This window comes from Eurosta solidaginis, chromosome 1 (assembly GCF_040869045.1).
Source record: "Eurosta solidaginis isolate ZX-2024a chromosome 1, ASM4086904v1, whole genome shotgun sequence".
In the NCBI taxonomy this organism is placed as follows: domain Eukaryota; kingdom Metazoa; phylum Arthropoda; class Insecta; order Diptera; family Tephritidae; genus Eurosta; species Eurosta solidaginis.
Genome location: NC_090319.1, coordinates 335,842,680 through 335,856,462, shown reverse-complemented (window position 1 = coordinate 335,856,462; position 13,783 = coordinate 335,842,680). Strand labels below are relative to the sequence as shown.

At 32.1% G+C, this 13,783-nt stretch overlaps 1 protein-coding gene across 2 annotated transcripts in view; it reads right to left on the bottom strand.

Moving 5' to 3' along the window:
- The window catches only part of LOC137237886 (tubulin beta-4B chain-like), a 383,187-nt gene that overhangs the window by 113,216 nt on the left and 256,188 nt on the right, over window positions 1-13,783 (bottom strand). For both annotated transcript variants that reach the window (XM_067762231.1, XM_067762232.1), the window contains exons 2-3: window positions 6,292-6,526; window positions 5,946-6,175 (exon numbers count right to left, since the gene is read on the bottom strand). In XM_067762231.1, the coding sequence (XP_067618332.1) occupies window positions 5,946-6,175; window positions 6,292-6,526 (465 nt within the window). The remainder of the gene's footprint in view (window positions 1-5,945; window positions 6,176-6,291; window positions 6,527-13,783) is intronic.

Sequence of the window (13,783 nt, the reverse complement as noted above, 5' to 3'; positions counted from 1 at the left end):
TTTAAGTTGATCCTTCCAAGCTGTATTGTTAAAAAAGATAAACAAGTCATCTACATAAACTGCAATGACCACCGTAGAGTGTTTATTGTGCCTCACATAAACGCATGAGTCCATTTTACATCGTTTATATCCAGCACGCTGTAAGACATCATTCAGTTTCACGTTCCATTGTCTATTGGCCTGTTTAAGACCATACAAGGCCTTTTTCAATTTGCAGACAGCTACAAACGTGAAACTTTACACATAGGTTAGAACACAGTGACAATGCAACAAAAGGGAAAAAATCCGTTAGGTGCCGCATGGATCGAAATAATTAGATAGGAATTTGAAAATTTTCAAACCAGCTTTTTAGTAACTTCTCGATGAGCTAGAGACTTGAAATTTCAAACTTAATTCAGAGGTCGATGACAGCCGATGACACGATACAAAAGGATTCGCTAGGGGGCGCACGGGATGAGATATTTAGAAAAATCGCATGAAACGGAGGGAATTTTGGGATTGATTTTTATGGGCGTTCTCATTGAGCTGCAACTGTAAAACTTCACAGATAGGATAAGGCGCCAAGAAAATTTAAGAAAAGGAGAAAAAAATTCCGTGAGGTGGCGCACGGATCGAAATATTCAGATACAAATTTTGAAAATTAGTGTTTTGAGATCGATTTTAAAGTAACTTCTCATTGAGTTACAAACATGAAACCTCAGAGAGAGGTTAAGACACCGTGACATACGCTCGAGCGAGCCGCTGACTTCATCGTCACCGAAAAATGCAGTTTCATAAACTTTAAAAACGGAAAGTGGGATGAATACAAACCCTTTACAGATAGCCGCTTTGCTGCCCTCCTTATCCCGACTGATGCTCGCCAAGGGGAGCATGATTTCCGCAAGGTCATTGAATCCGCCTTGGCTCACTTTATTCCCGCCGGAAGAATTCCTGAAATTCGGCCTCATTTCCGGTGGAGGCCGCAAATTTAGCGAGAGAACGTGACCTTATAAGTCAGCTCGATTCCAGCGACCCCCAAGTAAGGGATATAAACCTACGCATCAGATTTCTTGATGAGCCTCTAGCTCATCGAGAAGTTGCTTAAAATCCTGTTTCAAATTTCCAATTTATTATCTAATTTTTTCATTCGTGCGCTACCTAACGGAACTCTTTTCTACTTGTGTTCCCTTGTCAAGGTGTTGTTGTTGTAGCAGTACTTCGCCCCATCTAATAGGTGTCACCGGTCACAAATTTTCATCAATATCCTCTAACGGGATTTCAAGGAAACTTGTTGTTTCAACAGGGGTGGACCATAATGAGAGGGATGTTAGAGGCGTTGGTTCCACATTACAATTGGATTGATTGACTAATAATATCTCCTTTCCTACCAACTTTCCAACTCAAGTAATGTGCGCCCAACTTTTATATTTTTACTTCTCATATACATTTTTGAAATTTCTATGTCAACATTTAAAAAACAAAGTTTAGCAAGAATATGTCTTTATTTAAAGAGACATTTTTCGCTAATTTTTGTCCATTTATATAAAGGAAGTGCTTAAAATTGTTTTTATTTTCTTTTTATTTTAAGCTTTTAATAATGTGTATTTAAATATATTTTTGTTGTTCGAAAAAAAATTTAGAGCCATGGCATGAATGAATTTAAAGCAATTTGAGCAAGTCTCGCTAATTAAAATACAGATTATTTTTCATAATATTGCATTTTTATATATCGTCCGTCACATGGAAGACTAATACCTTTCAATTCCCATGGAAGACTAGCACGATTTGCAGTTCACGTGGGAGGCTATCACCCAACACAATTTATTAAGGAAAGCTTAGTTTAGGATTTGAAGGGTCGTGCGAATATTTTTTGCAAAACAAGTAAGAAAGTCCAAGTTCGGGTGAACGCGTACATTACATACCCAGCTGTGCATCTGAACGCTGTTTTTGTTTGCTTTTTATGGTTAATAGTGTTGAAAGGCTGCGCAATAATACACACATATAAATATATGTGGTTCTATTCAGTACTCATTTTATTTCAAAAGAAGCAAACAGAATGCAAAGGCTATCACTAATGAACGTGAGCGAGTGAAAATGCAGTTTTCCTTCAGATATGGGGATTTCCCTACCAAAACCGTTTATTTTAAAATAACAGAACAATAAACGTAAAAGCACAAGTCTCCTTGTACTAAAAAGTGTTATTCCCCGTTAGGGGTATGTTTTTTACCTAGCTATGAAAAGAAGTGCGAGTGGCTTTAAGGCGATATCGCTCGTTTTCAGAGCAAAGAGTTGTAGCTATGAAAAAAATGTGTATGTTTATGGATTGGGAGATTTTTGTTCTACTTATAGCATTTAAAGTATTTTGTAAAGAGTAGCAAAAAAGGGCGGATCACGCCCATTTTCAAAATTTATTTAGTTTTGTTCTTAGCTCAACAATATCACTACTGAGGTAAAATATTAGTCAAATGTAGTTAAATACTGTAGAGTTATTGCAAACTTTGTTAAGTTAGACCTTTGGGAAAAGTGGTCGTTGTTTTAAACCGATTTTTGATTATCTCTACTTAGTCTATATAATTGGGTAAGGATAGTATCTATGCCAAATTTTAATGTAACTTTGTTAAGTTAGACCTTTGGGAAAAGTGGTCGTTGTTTTAAACCGATTTTTGATTATCTCTACTTAGTCTATATAATTGGGTAAGGATAGTATCTATGCCAAATTTTAATGTAATATCTTTAATGACGTATAATTTACGGCTTGTTAAACTTCCAAAATTTCTTCTTCTAAATGTGGGTGGTGTCAAGCCCATATTCCAAAGTACTTTCGAATTTATGTTTTGCGTCATAAAACGAATTCACCTACCAAATTTTATTAGCTTAGCGGTATTCGTTTTTAATTATCTCATTTTTTCCATTTTTCTAAATTTTCACTCAGTTTCAATATCTTCTGAGTCCAGGTGAGCCCATATACCGAATTTGGTGAAGATATATCAATATTAGCTCAAGTTATCGTGTGAACGGACGTGATATGGTTTAAGCATTTTTTTTCTATACTGATAATTTTGATGTATGGAAGTCTATATCTACCTCGATTCCTTTATAACTGTAAAACCATCCGTTATCCAATCAAAGTTATAACATCTTGTGTACAAGTACAGTTGGGTATATAACGAGAATTGGAACCAGTATGCAAGGTATATTAAAATATTTAACTTCTCATTAGAAATGTGGGAAAAATCGTACCAAATATTGAAATTAAAAAATGAATCGCTAATTATTTAAAGGGCACACGTCCATAAGCTAAAACGCTCACACATTTTTTTAGATTTTATGACTTACGAAGATAACAAACTGTCGAGCTGACATTAACAGAAGGCACAAAAAGATCACAATAGCGAACATAGATGCCTTTGAATCTCATTTTTATAATGGAACTCTATGAAAAAATAAATCTTTGTTTGCGTAATTAAAATTTTGGATAACTTCTGTTCACAAGAAAACGTGCGATGTTATCATCCCGCATTGTTTTGGCTGCCATGGCGTATGAGCAACATTTCGGTGTTCATAATGCATAAACATAAACACGTATAAATATTTATTTACTTAGGTATTCTCTTTACATTTGTGAACTGGATCAATGCATTATTAAAATAAATAAATATTCGCGCTTGATATAAATTTGTTTAACATAATAAAGAACAGTCTTCAAATAAAGTAATTTTTTACTAGAAATTATGGAAAGGCGGTATTTAGTTGCAGTAATTTTAAGTAAATATCAAATGTATGTATATGATGTTAGTTTAACCAAATAAGTTTAAGTATATATGAGCCCCTGATTTTGAAAATAGTATAAGTCATATTTTCCTTGTTTCATGATATTTAGAATTTTGCATTTTAAAGGATTAAAAAATATTTTTGTATTATGGAATATGATTTTTCGGCAGTAAAGTAGTGCGAACAAACAAGTATTTATTATGATCGTGAAATTTATAACCATTTTTAAAAGGAAATGTGGTTTTGAAAGGTTGAAATTACTTATACCACTTTCACAATTAACTCCATTACTTTATAAATGACTTACAACATCAAGGAAACATTTTTATTAGTAATTAACATTTTATTCAAAATCATTTCATTGTAACTAAGTAAATTATTTATTAATATTTAGGGAAATAAAGTGTTTGGGAAAAACTGGTGGGATATAGGGTCATCATATCTTTACGTTTTTCTTCTGTATTGGTCTAATGGTTGTGTATAATGGAAGCAAATCAATATTTTCGTATATTCTAGGTCTTCCTCTTTTAGGTGAGAGGTCCAATACTTTGAATTTGAAATTGTCATCAAAGGAAGTTTTATAAAACATCTTATATGGAGCATTTTTTTAGAAATCTGATCCATTGTATTTTTAGCCAAGACTATAGCTTCTCCATTGGTGTTTTTCTTTCTATCAATTGTTGATTCTTTTAGTTGCTTTGTCAAAATGAAATCCTTCTGACCCAAATGGGTTTTTCTTTTTACATAATTCTATTAAATTATAGTTTCTATCAAACAAAAACGCGATCACTTGGCGAAAAAGAATGGCCGGATACCACAAATTTATGATCGACTGTTTCAAGATTATTTTCAGATGACTGAACAATTTTTACACCAATTAATAAGCTATGATAAGGTCACAATTTTGTTGTGAGCAGGCATCACTTTAAGCTATGACATGCTTTTGAGTGGTAATTTCATTAATGTGCTTTAAGATGCAGGACGCAACTTACTGTGATCCTCTTGAGGCAATTGTTTCATCATAAAATTGGAATCCGTAATATTCACTCGGATTATCTTTTTCTTTTTTTATGTCATCTGTTAAACTTTTTCTAACCTGTTCGGCACTGTTGAGATGTGAATCTTGAATTTCCATAAGATGGAACTTCTCGTCTTCATTACTGGATGCTTCAATATTTAGTTTTAGCGAATCTCACTTTTCGCACGTGTCTTCACAAGGAGTATGAGTTGAACTTCGTATTGAATATTTTCTGTAAATCCACTCCATCACGCGTGACGTATTATTTTCATCACATTTTTTCACATACAGCTTATAAATTTTTCGAATATCTAAGTCAGCACTTAGATACTTTCGACCTGAAGTGTGATGTAATTGCGTATAATGACATGCTGGAAAACTCAGAATATGTTCTCGTACCACTTTAATTCCTTCTTCATCTGTTTTTCTAGATGAACCAAGCATTTCGCCGCGACCTTCCGTTCCAGGTGTTTAGTATTTAAGACACGGCATACTCTTTTTGCATTAAAAGGTTACTGGATCATACCTGAACCGCTATCTGAAGACATTACAAAATTACTAATTATTTTGCAAAACTTTGTGGACAGACTGACTTATACCACTATCAAAAAAACAGTAACTTTATTTTGTTTACCAACCACCGTTGGCGGCCACCGTGGTGTGATGGTAGCGTGCTCCCGGGCAAAGCAACATAAAAATCTTAGAAATAAAGTTTTTTCAATTAGAAGACAATTTTTCTAAGCGGGGTCGCCCCTCGGCAGTGTTTGGCAAGCGCTCCGGGTGTATTTCTGCCATGAAAAGCTCTCAGTGAAAACTCATCTGCCTTGAAAATGCCGTTCTGAGTCGGCATAAAACATGTAGGTCCCGTCCGGCCAATTTGTAGGGAAAATCAAGGGGAGCACGACGCAAATTGGAAGAGAAGCTCGGCCTTAGATCTCTTCGGAGGTTATCGCGCCTTACATTTATTTTTTATTTTAACCAAAAAACAAACACATTTAATCGAGCTGGTTTACATGGCATACTGCTAATCTCTTCAGATTATGTTATTTTATTATGATTTGATATGAAATAGCTGATAAACTAGATTTTTAAAATTTTTGACTTATACCACTTTCAAAATCAAGGGCTCATATGTAATAAAATACTTTATTTGAAAAAAAAATTTTTTTTAACTCACCTTAGGTGATGGTACCACCGAAAACGTATTCATTATTCTATCAGGATACTCTTCGCGTATTTTCGAAATAAGCAAAGTACCTAAACCAGAGCCAGTGCCACCACCCAACGAGTGTGCTAATTGAAAGCCTTGCAAACAATCGCATCCTTCAGATTCTTTTCGTAGCACATCCAGTACTGAGTCAATAAGCTCAGCGCCTTCTGTGTAATGGCCTTTTGCCCAGTTATTGCCTTGTAATTGAAAAAAAAAAAGATGAAATACAAAAGTATGACACAAATATTGAAATGCAATTACATTAATTCAGTTACAATGCTGGTTACATAGTCACTATCCATTCAATGCTTACCTGCTCCAGATTGTCCAAATACAAAACTATCAGGCCTAAATAGCATACCCATTGGCGATTGGCGTACAGCATCCATTGTGCCTGGCTCCAAGTCGATGAGTACAGCACGTGGCACATATTTACCACTGCTAGCCTCATTGTAGTACACATCGATGCGTTCCAATTGTAAATTATTCTCACCATGGTACATACCATTCGGGTCGATGCCATGCTCATCGGAAATAATTTCCCAAAACTGAAAAGAATAGGAATTTGGTTAATACTTTTAATATTACATACATTCGTAAATTTAAATTTATTCTGCAATTATATGGATTGAAAGAGCTTTTTATATAAAAACCGCATCGGCATTCCGATTGCAGCTTAAGTTTAAACTCAATCCTTAATGTTTTATCTTTAATTGTAATCCTTGATATATATTCTTTTATCTTTGAACATTAAACCTAAATTTATAAATTTCAATCTATAATGCCAATCGTGTAGTCTTCGGTTTTTATTTTACCATTAAATAATATCATTAATCTTTAATAATTAATTGTTAGCGCCTAACATTTAATAATTCTCTTTAATCCTAAATCTTGAATTTTCAATCTTCTAATTTAAACTCTCAACCTTCAATTTTTTCTTTTATCGTAAACCTTTATAATTATATTATTTATTCTATAATACGTAATCTTAAGGCTTCAATCTTTATTTTTTATAACTTCTGTTTCACTTTAAATCATTAATTTCTAATTTTAAATCTTTAATATTTTATCTGAGATGTCTCATTTTGCAGCTCTAATCTCAAGAACTTGTTTCCTTATTTCAATCTTTAATCTTTTACTTTTTATCTCTAATATTTAGACTTTAATCTTTAGTCTCAAATATTTAATCTTTAATAATTAAATATTAAACTTTTTTCTAAACTTTTAATCTTTTAAGCTCAGAACATTGAGAATTTAATCTTTTTCCTTTAACCTTAAAGCTTACATCGTTAATATTTATTTTAAAAATTCAATCTTAATCTTAAGCTCTAATATTTAATCCTTTATGTCTAATTTTTAAACTTTTACCTTTTATATTTAGTATTTAAAATTTAATCTCAAATCTATAATCTGTCATGGACCGACACTAGGGAATAGGCAGCGGGGCGTGCATGCTTGCATTAACCAGGCTTAATTAGTCAGTCGGGAGGTCGGGGTTTTTGCTCCTATCGAACCACCCTAGCGTAAGTATATATAAAAAGTAATTCATGCACTTTATGGAATAAACCCGAACAGAAAATTCATTCAAAAAGAAAAAATGCTTTCAGCTCATATTCTTTATATACGGACGGACTCTCTTAACTAGCATAGTAATAGGAAAACCGGACAGACAACGATACTCTGAACTCAGAGCAATACCCTGCACATACACACATATCATCTAACATTGGCCACAATACCGAAAACAGAATTCCTATGCAGAAACCAAGTAATGCGAAAAAAAAAACAATACACCTATGAGAGGAGGTCTGTGGTGTTGCTTTGCCTCTTTATTTACTCTCGCTCCCTGCCCTACCAAAGTATTGAGAGTTCACATCAACTCTCCCATACCCAACCAACACTAATCTTCGACTACATACTCAACTCACAAGACTTTAAAGCGATATTCTACTCTTTATTCATGTTAATAGGTGATTACATTATTAATGATCATTATAAAAAAAAATATATTCCTTCATTCTACAAATCTTACTTCATGTATTTCGATAATTTCTTTTTTTTTTTTCTCTTTTCACTCATTTATAATTTTAATTAGGTATGTAGGTTTGTAACAGTATGCAAAAACATTATGTATGTTTGTATATTTGTCTAAATTTACAACAAACAGGTCTTACCGTAGTTTAAATGAGTTTTATAGAAAATCAATGCATAAACTAACAACAAACAACTGTATTGTGAGTACGCTCATAGTATTTTGATACTTAATGTATAACAAAAGAATTTAGTATATGCATATTTATGTAAATACTTATGGTTGTTGGTTTTACTTACATTGAAAAAAAAGGTGTGCTCCAACGATGTTTGCGCAAACAAGTTGTCTTTACATATTCAGGTATTGTTTTCAGGCGACTACTGGGTATTATTTGACATCAATATGTACATTCATGTACTTATTACTGCTTAGGCTATATTATTCATTTTTTTTTTTTTTTTTGTATAGCCTTTTCGATTGAAATTATAACATAATTAATTAAAATAGATATTTACTGTTTTTTTTTTTTTTTTTTTATTACCTTTTTTGTTTTTTTTTTTTTTTGTGCAATGTAATCACTATTATTCTTACTTTACCATTAAAAAAAAACGAATAATTTATGAATGAAGGAACCTCTAGTCAAATTACATGGCAATAAGATCGAAATTGGAAGATCTCTAATTAAGCAAAATGTTGCTTACGAGACAGCACATTGTTATATCCATAATAATTTTTCTTTATTTGTTTTTTTTTTTCTTTTGCTGCTTCACATTACACGCGGAGGCAAGGAAAGTTTTGCTCTAAAGATGAAGTCTTGCCTTCAACTTTTTTATTTCTACGTGGCTTTTCTTGAAATTAAACCGCAACTTATATAGCCATTTGTTACCAAGTTCTGGGCTGGGATTGAAGTAAGCACAGAGGTACCCTCTCCCACTATGATTTCCACGTGGGGGAGGAACTTTTTCACCTGTTAATGAGGGAAAGCACGTTTAACTAAATTAAAACCGATTTTTATGGGCAATCTCACTACGTACCATTTAAACTTTATGGTTCTAATACCGGAAAGTATGTGATGTAACGTAGTTACTGAAGAACGATGACGATTCCTTTCTGGAACCTTCCTCGTGTACTTGGAACACGATTAATTAATCAAAAATGGAATATTTTTTTTTTCGACACTTTTGTTTCTTTAAAGAATACAAATTTAGCGAAACTAATAAACTATGGCTGTGATGAGCTTCTTTAGTAGTCGAATTACGCTGTTAATTAACGCGAATTTTTCCCGATTTCATAGCAATCGTTTGATTTTACTCACTGCACAATTTAATAAAACTTGTATTACATGTGGCTTGCTGTCGATCCTAAGCGGAAATGGCAGAGGATATGATTGTGGCAGAACCCGACACCTGCGCTCTCTCCCTTTTCTCAGATGTCTGACAAGTTTTGCCTGTGTTGGATAACGCAAAAAGAATTTGTAAAATAATTCGTTCGCTGTGGTGGGTTAATATGTCAATCCCGATGCGAATTTGATAGACATTTCTCATATCTAACCGAGGTTATTTTTAATATAGGAATCACTGAAATAACCCCATTTGGAATTCTAGCCATCACAAATCCTAAACAATTAAATACTAATCTTTTTCCTTAATTTTTAATCTTGTAAGTTCTCAACATTGTGTACTTAATTGTTTTCTTAAACCTTAAATCTTACATCGTTAATCTTTAATTTTTTATTTTAAGTTTTAATAATTAAATTAAGACTTTAAAAGTTTAATATTTGGTATCTGTATTTATTCTTAAATTTTTAAAATTCAATAACTTCTAGATTTGATTAGGCTGGTCAATACTTTTTGTATATGTATGTAATAGAAAAAACTGAAAAAGACCAAAATTTTGCTTTAGTGCAAGTCAAACTTCTTACATATTTTTAGCTTTTAACCATTTTCCTTTGAATTTTAATCCTTAAGTTTTAATCTTTCATTTTTCAGCTGTAAGTTTTAATCCTTAGTTTCAAATTTCAAATTTTTAGATATAAGTCTTTAACGTTTAATCTTTTTTTTTAATATTTCATCCTTAATCTTTAATTTTTTGATTAAAATAATAAGTCTTAAGTATTTTTTTCTTTTCTTAAACCTTGAATCTTATACCGTTATTCCAAAATCTTTTATTTTTAACCTTTATAATTTATATTTATTCTTTAATCTTTTAATTAATGAAATTTAATTTTAAATATTTAAACTTTAATTTTTAATATTTAATACTTAATTTCTGAGGTTTGGTCTTACATCCTCTAACTCTAATTTTTAATTTTTTATTTCTGATTTTTAATCTTTGGCCTGAGATCTTTAATATTTTGTTCTTAATCTTTTACATTTAATCTTTAGTCTTTAGGCTTTAGTCTTCAATCTTAAATATAGTGTTGATAAAAACAACTTGATATTTTTTTTTGACCTACGTAAATATATGTACATTTGAAATAATAATAAAAGTTCTCAAAGATTTATTTTTACATTTTTGTTGTTTCATTGAATTGCAAATGTTCAATCAATGGTTGTTAGTTTACATCTCAACAAACCGACAGATGTACTGTTCACATGCGTGTATAATTTTGGAAACAAATTAAGAGAATAAATGATTATTCATGGCATAGTTAATTCATTTTGATTTGCAACAAAAAGGTAAATGCTGAGTCTTGAATATTCAATAAGCATATACTTGCACACAATTTTTTCCAAGCAAAAACCTTAAAAATCATAAGTTCTTTTCAGTAAGTTAAACGCATGTTTATTTATATAAAAGAGGCTTCAATTGGAATGACTATAGCTCCATGTTGTTTCTGTTGTAGCGATAACGACCCTCCCCAAGGATTTTGAAAAGTGTTACGGATGTTGATGGTCCTTTCGATGTAGATTCGGTACGTTCTGGTAACAAACACCAATAAAGTACAAGATTGACCATCTCGGGAGCGATTTAATAGACCACATTGAACCTTCTAGTCCATCCCGCCCCCACCACCTAGTTCTATGAGGGACTTGAGGTCGGCAAATCCTTGGCTGTTAAGGATTCGTCACAGATAAAGGGGGTTGAAAATTGGGTTGGAGAAGCTATAAAGCATTGAAAGGGTTTCGCTACACAACCCTTGATTCGTTTGGGGATTTTAGTAGCCTACTATGACAGGCTTATCTGTCGTGGGTATATTCTAAACCCATGATCCGTTGGGTGTGCGATCGCTCTACGACATTTGACAATTGTCTTGTGAGATTTTTTTATGAAACGTTGAAAAATGTTGATGCCTTTCAGCGCCGATAATACGAGCTACGACCTCTGGCAGCTTTCAAGGAAATTATCCATCCAACACAGCCTGCTGCTACATCTTTAGTGTTGAAATTAATTAGTTTGACCGTACAACATATCTCTTTGCTTAAGATCTGACCAGTAGAATTCATAACAACTAAAAAGGACTCAAACTGTCAACTCAGAGAAAACGTTTGCTTTCACGATTGAGCGAAATAATAGAGGACCAGTACTTGCATAATCATTCCCCACACATTGTGAAACGATTTTCAATAGCTTGAGCAGGTAATTCAATCGCTTGGCAAATATGATAAAATAGAAAATAAAAACAATAACAACAAAACGGCAATCATAAACATTCGAATAATTATTTTGCGCTGTTGAAACTCATATCCTTGAAATTTTAAAAAATTCCACTACTACAGGCATTCATTACCATTGCTAAGTTAAAAGCGATACAGTAGAAGAGCAAAATAAAACAATATCAAATATGCAAAACATAGCATGCAGGTGCAGAAAAAAAAAACCTGCATACACCTATACACTTACAAAGATTAATGGATTTTTATAAAATTGCCATTTTCAATGCCGCAGGTAGAACCAGATATGGAGAGCCATGCGCGGAATAGGTGGAGAGCGCTCTAAAGCAATTCCGCTGGCGGCATTTACATTTCAATGGGTGCACGAGTATTTTTGCACTTGCCATTTCACATATGCTTCGTTCTCGTGTGCGTGGATGCTTGTGATACGATTGTCCCGAAGCTATGCCCTTATTTTAAATATTTTTATACCTTAATTGAATATGAAATGTTACACTAAATTTGGATCGCAATTTATAAGTACCAAAGGATCGTTAGAGAAATGAGCAGAATAACGAGTAGGGGTGATGTAATCAATCATTAATTTTTGATCTTTCATATTCAGTCTTTAATATTTCATCTTTAATACTTAGTCCTGAATCTTTAATCTGTAGCCTTTAATCTCTAATCTTTATTTTTAAATCTTTTATATTTAATCTTTAATTCTCAACCTTAAATCCTTAGCTTTTATTCGCAAATTTTCAATCAAGTTTCAGTATCTAATTTTTAAACTATAACCTTTATTCTTTTGTCTTTTATCTTTAATTTAAAATCTTTAGTCATGAATATTTAATCTGTATTCCTAGTTTTTCATTATTTAATCTTAAACCTTTAATTTTAAATCTTTAATCTCTAGTCTTTAATATTTTTTTATATTTAAGCTTAAACCATAATCTTTAACCTTCAATCATTAACATTTAATCTTTAATCTAAAATCTTTCCATCCTTAACTTTTTATCTTTGGCCATCTTTGGTCTTAAATGTCAGTTATTTAATTTTCGATTTTAAACATTTTATCCCTATTCTTAAATTACAAATATTTAATCGTGAATATTTAAATTTTAATATTTTATCTTTAATCTTTAGTCTTCAATCTTGTATCTTACACCATTATATTACACCATTAAACGCAAATCTTTAACCCTATATTTAGTTTCTAATTTTCAATCGAGTGCTTTTAATCCTCACTCTTTGATGTTCAATAATGAATCTTTAATCTTTTTTCTTAATTCATAAATTTTTATTTCAAATGTTTAATATTATATCTTAGTCTTTAATCCTTAATCTTCAATATTTAGTCTTCACCATTTATTCTTTAATCTTCAATATAACATCATTGATCATAAATTTTAACCCTTTATTCATCAATCTTTAATCTTGTCGCTCGATTATTTCATAATAAGTATATATTAATTAATCTTTAATTGTCTTATCTAGGCAGGATTAAGACTTATGCTCCTTTAAATAATTGATTTAGTCGATGTGCCGCTTATCGTTCTTCGATCTACTTATGTCTCAACGAATCAGTGAGATTATCACCCCTATTATGAACTCATACGATACACGATAAACGCTTGCAATCTGTTATACCGTATTATGAAATAAATTCTATCGTATGAAACCCGATCGTTACCGTTTATCGTTTATCGTGGTATTGCCATACGCTAACTATCGCATCAGCTGCTCAATTTTCTACGCTAGCTATCGTTGATAAATTTTTGCACGATAAGGAAGCCATGTGAGCTATTTAAATATTGATAAGTAAATATAAAATTATTACAAAATCCAAAAGAATCAAATTATAGCCTCATTCCCAAAACTCTGTTGCAACACCCTGGGCAAGAAACCCTAAAGTGGCACAAACCTTCAATATATTTGGGATGGACGACCTAATTTTACGGGCGCGCAAACTGCCTCTGTTAAGACATACTCTGAAATCAATTTTTTTATTAAACTTTTTTTTTTTACTTTTAGTATATCAACTACTTAGAGTATAGAGTTTATTTCAAGAAGATTGGAAGCATCTCTCAATTGTCTTCTTTCTACGGCCTCTATGCGAGTTTCGTAAGTTTGTTCATTTGAGTTTATATAAAAGGCCACTTAGGTTGCAGAAAGCGTTT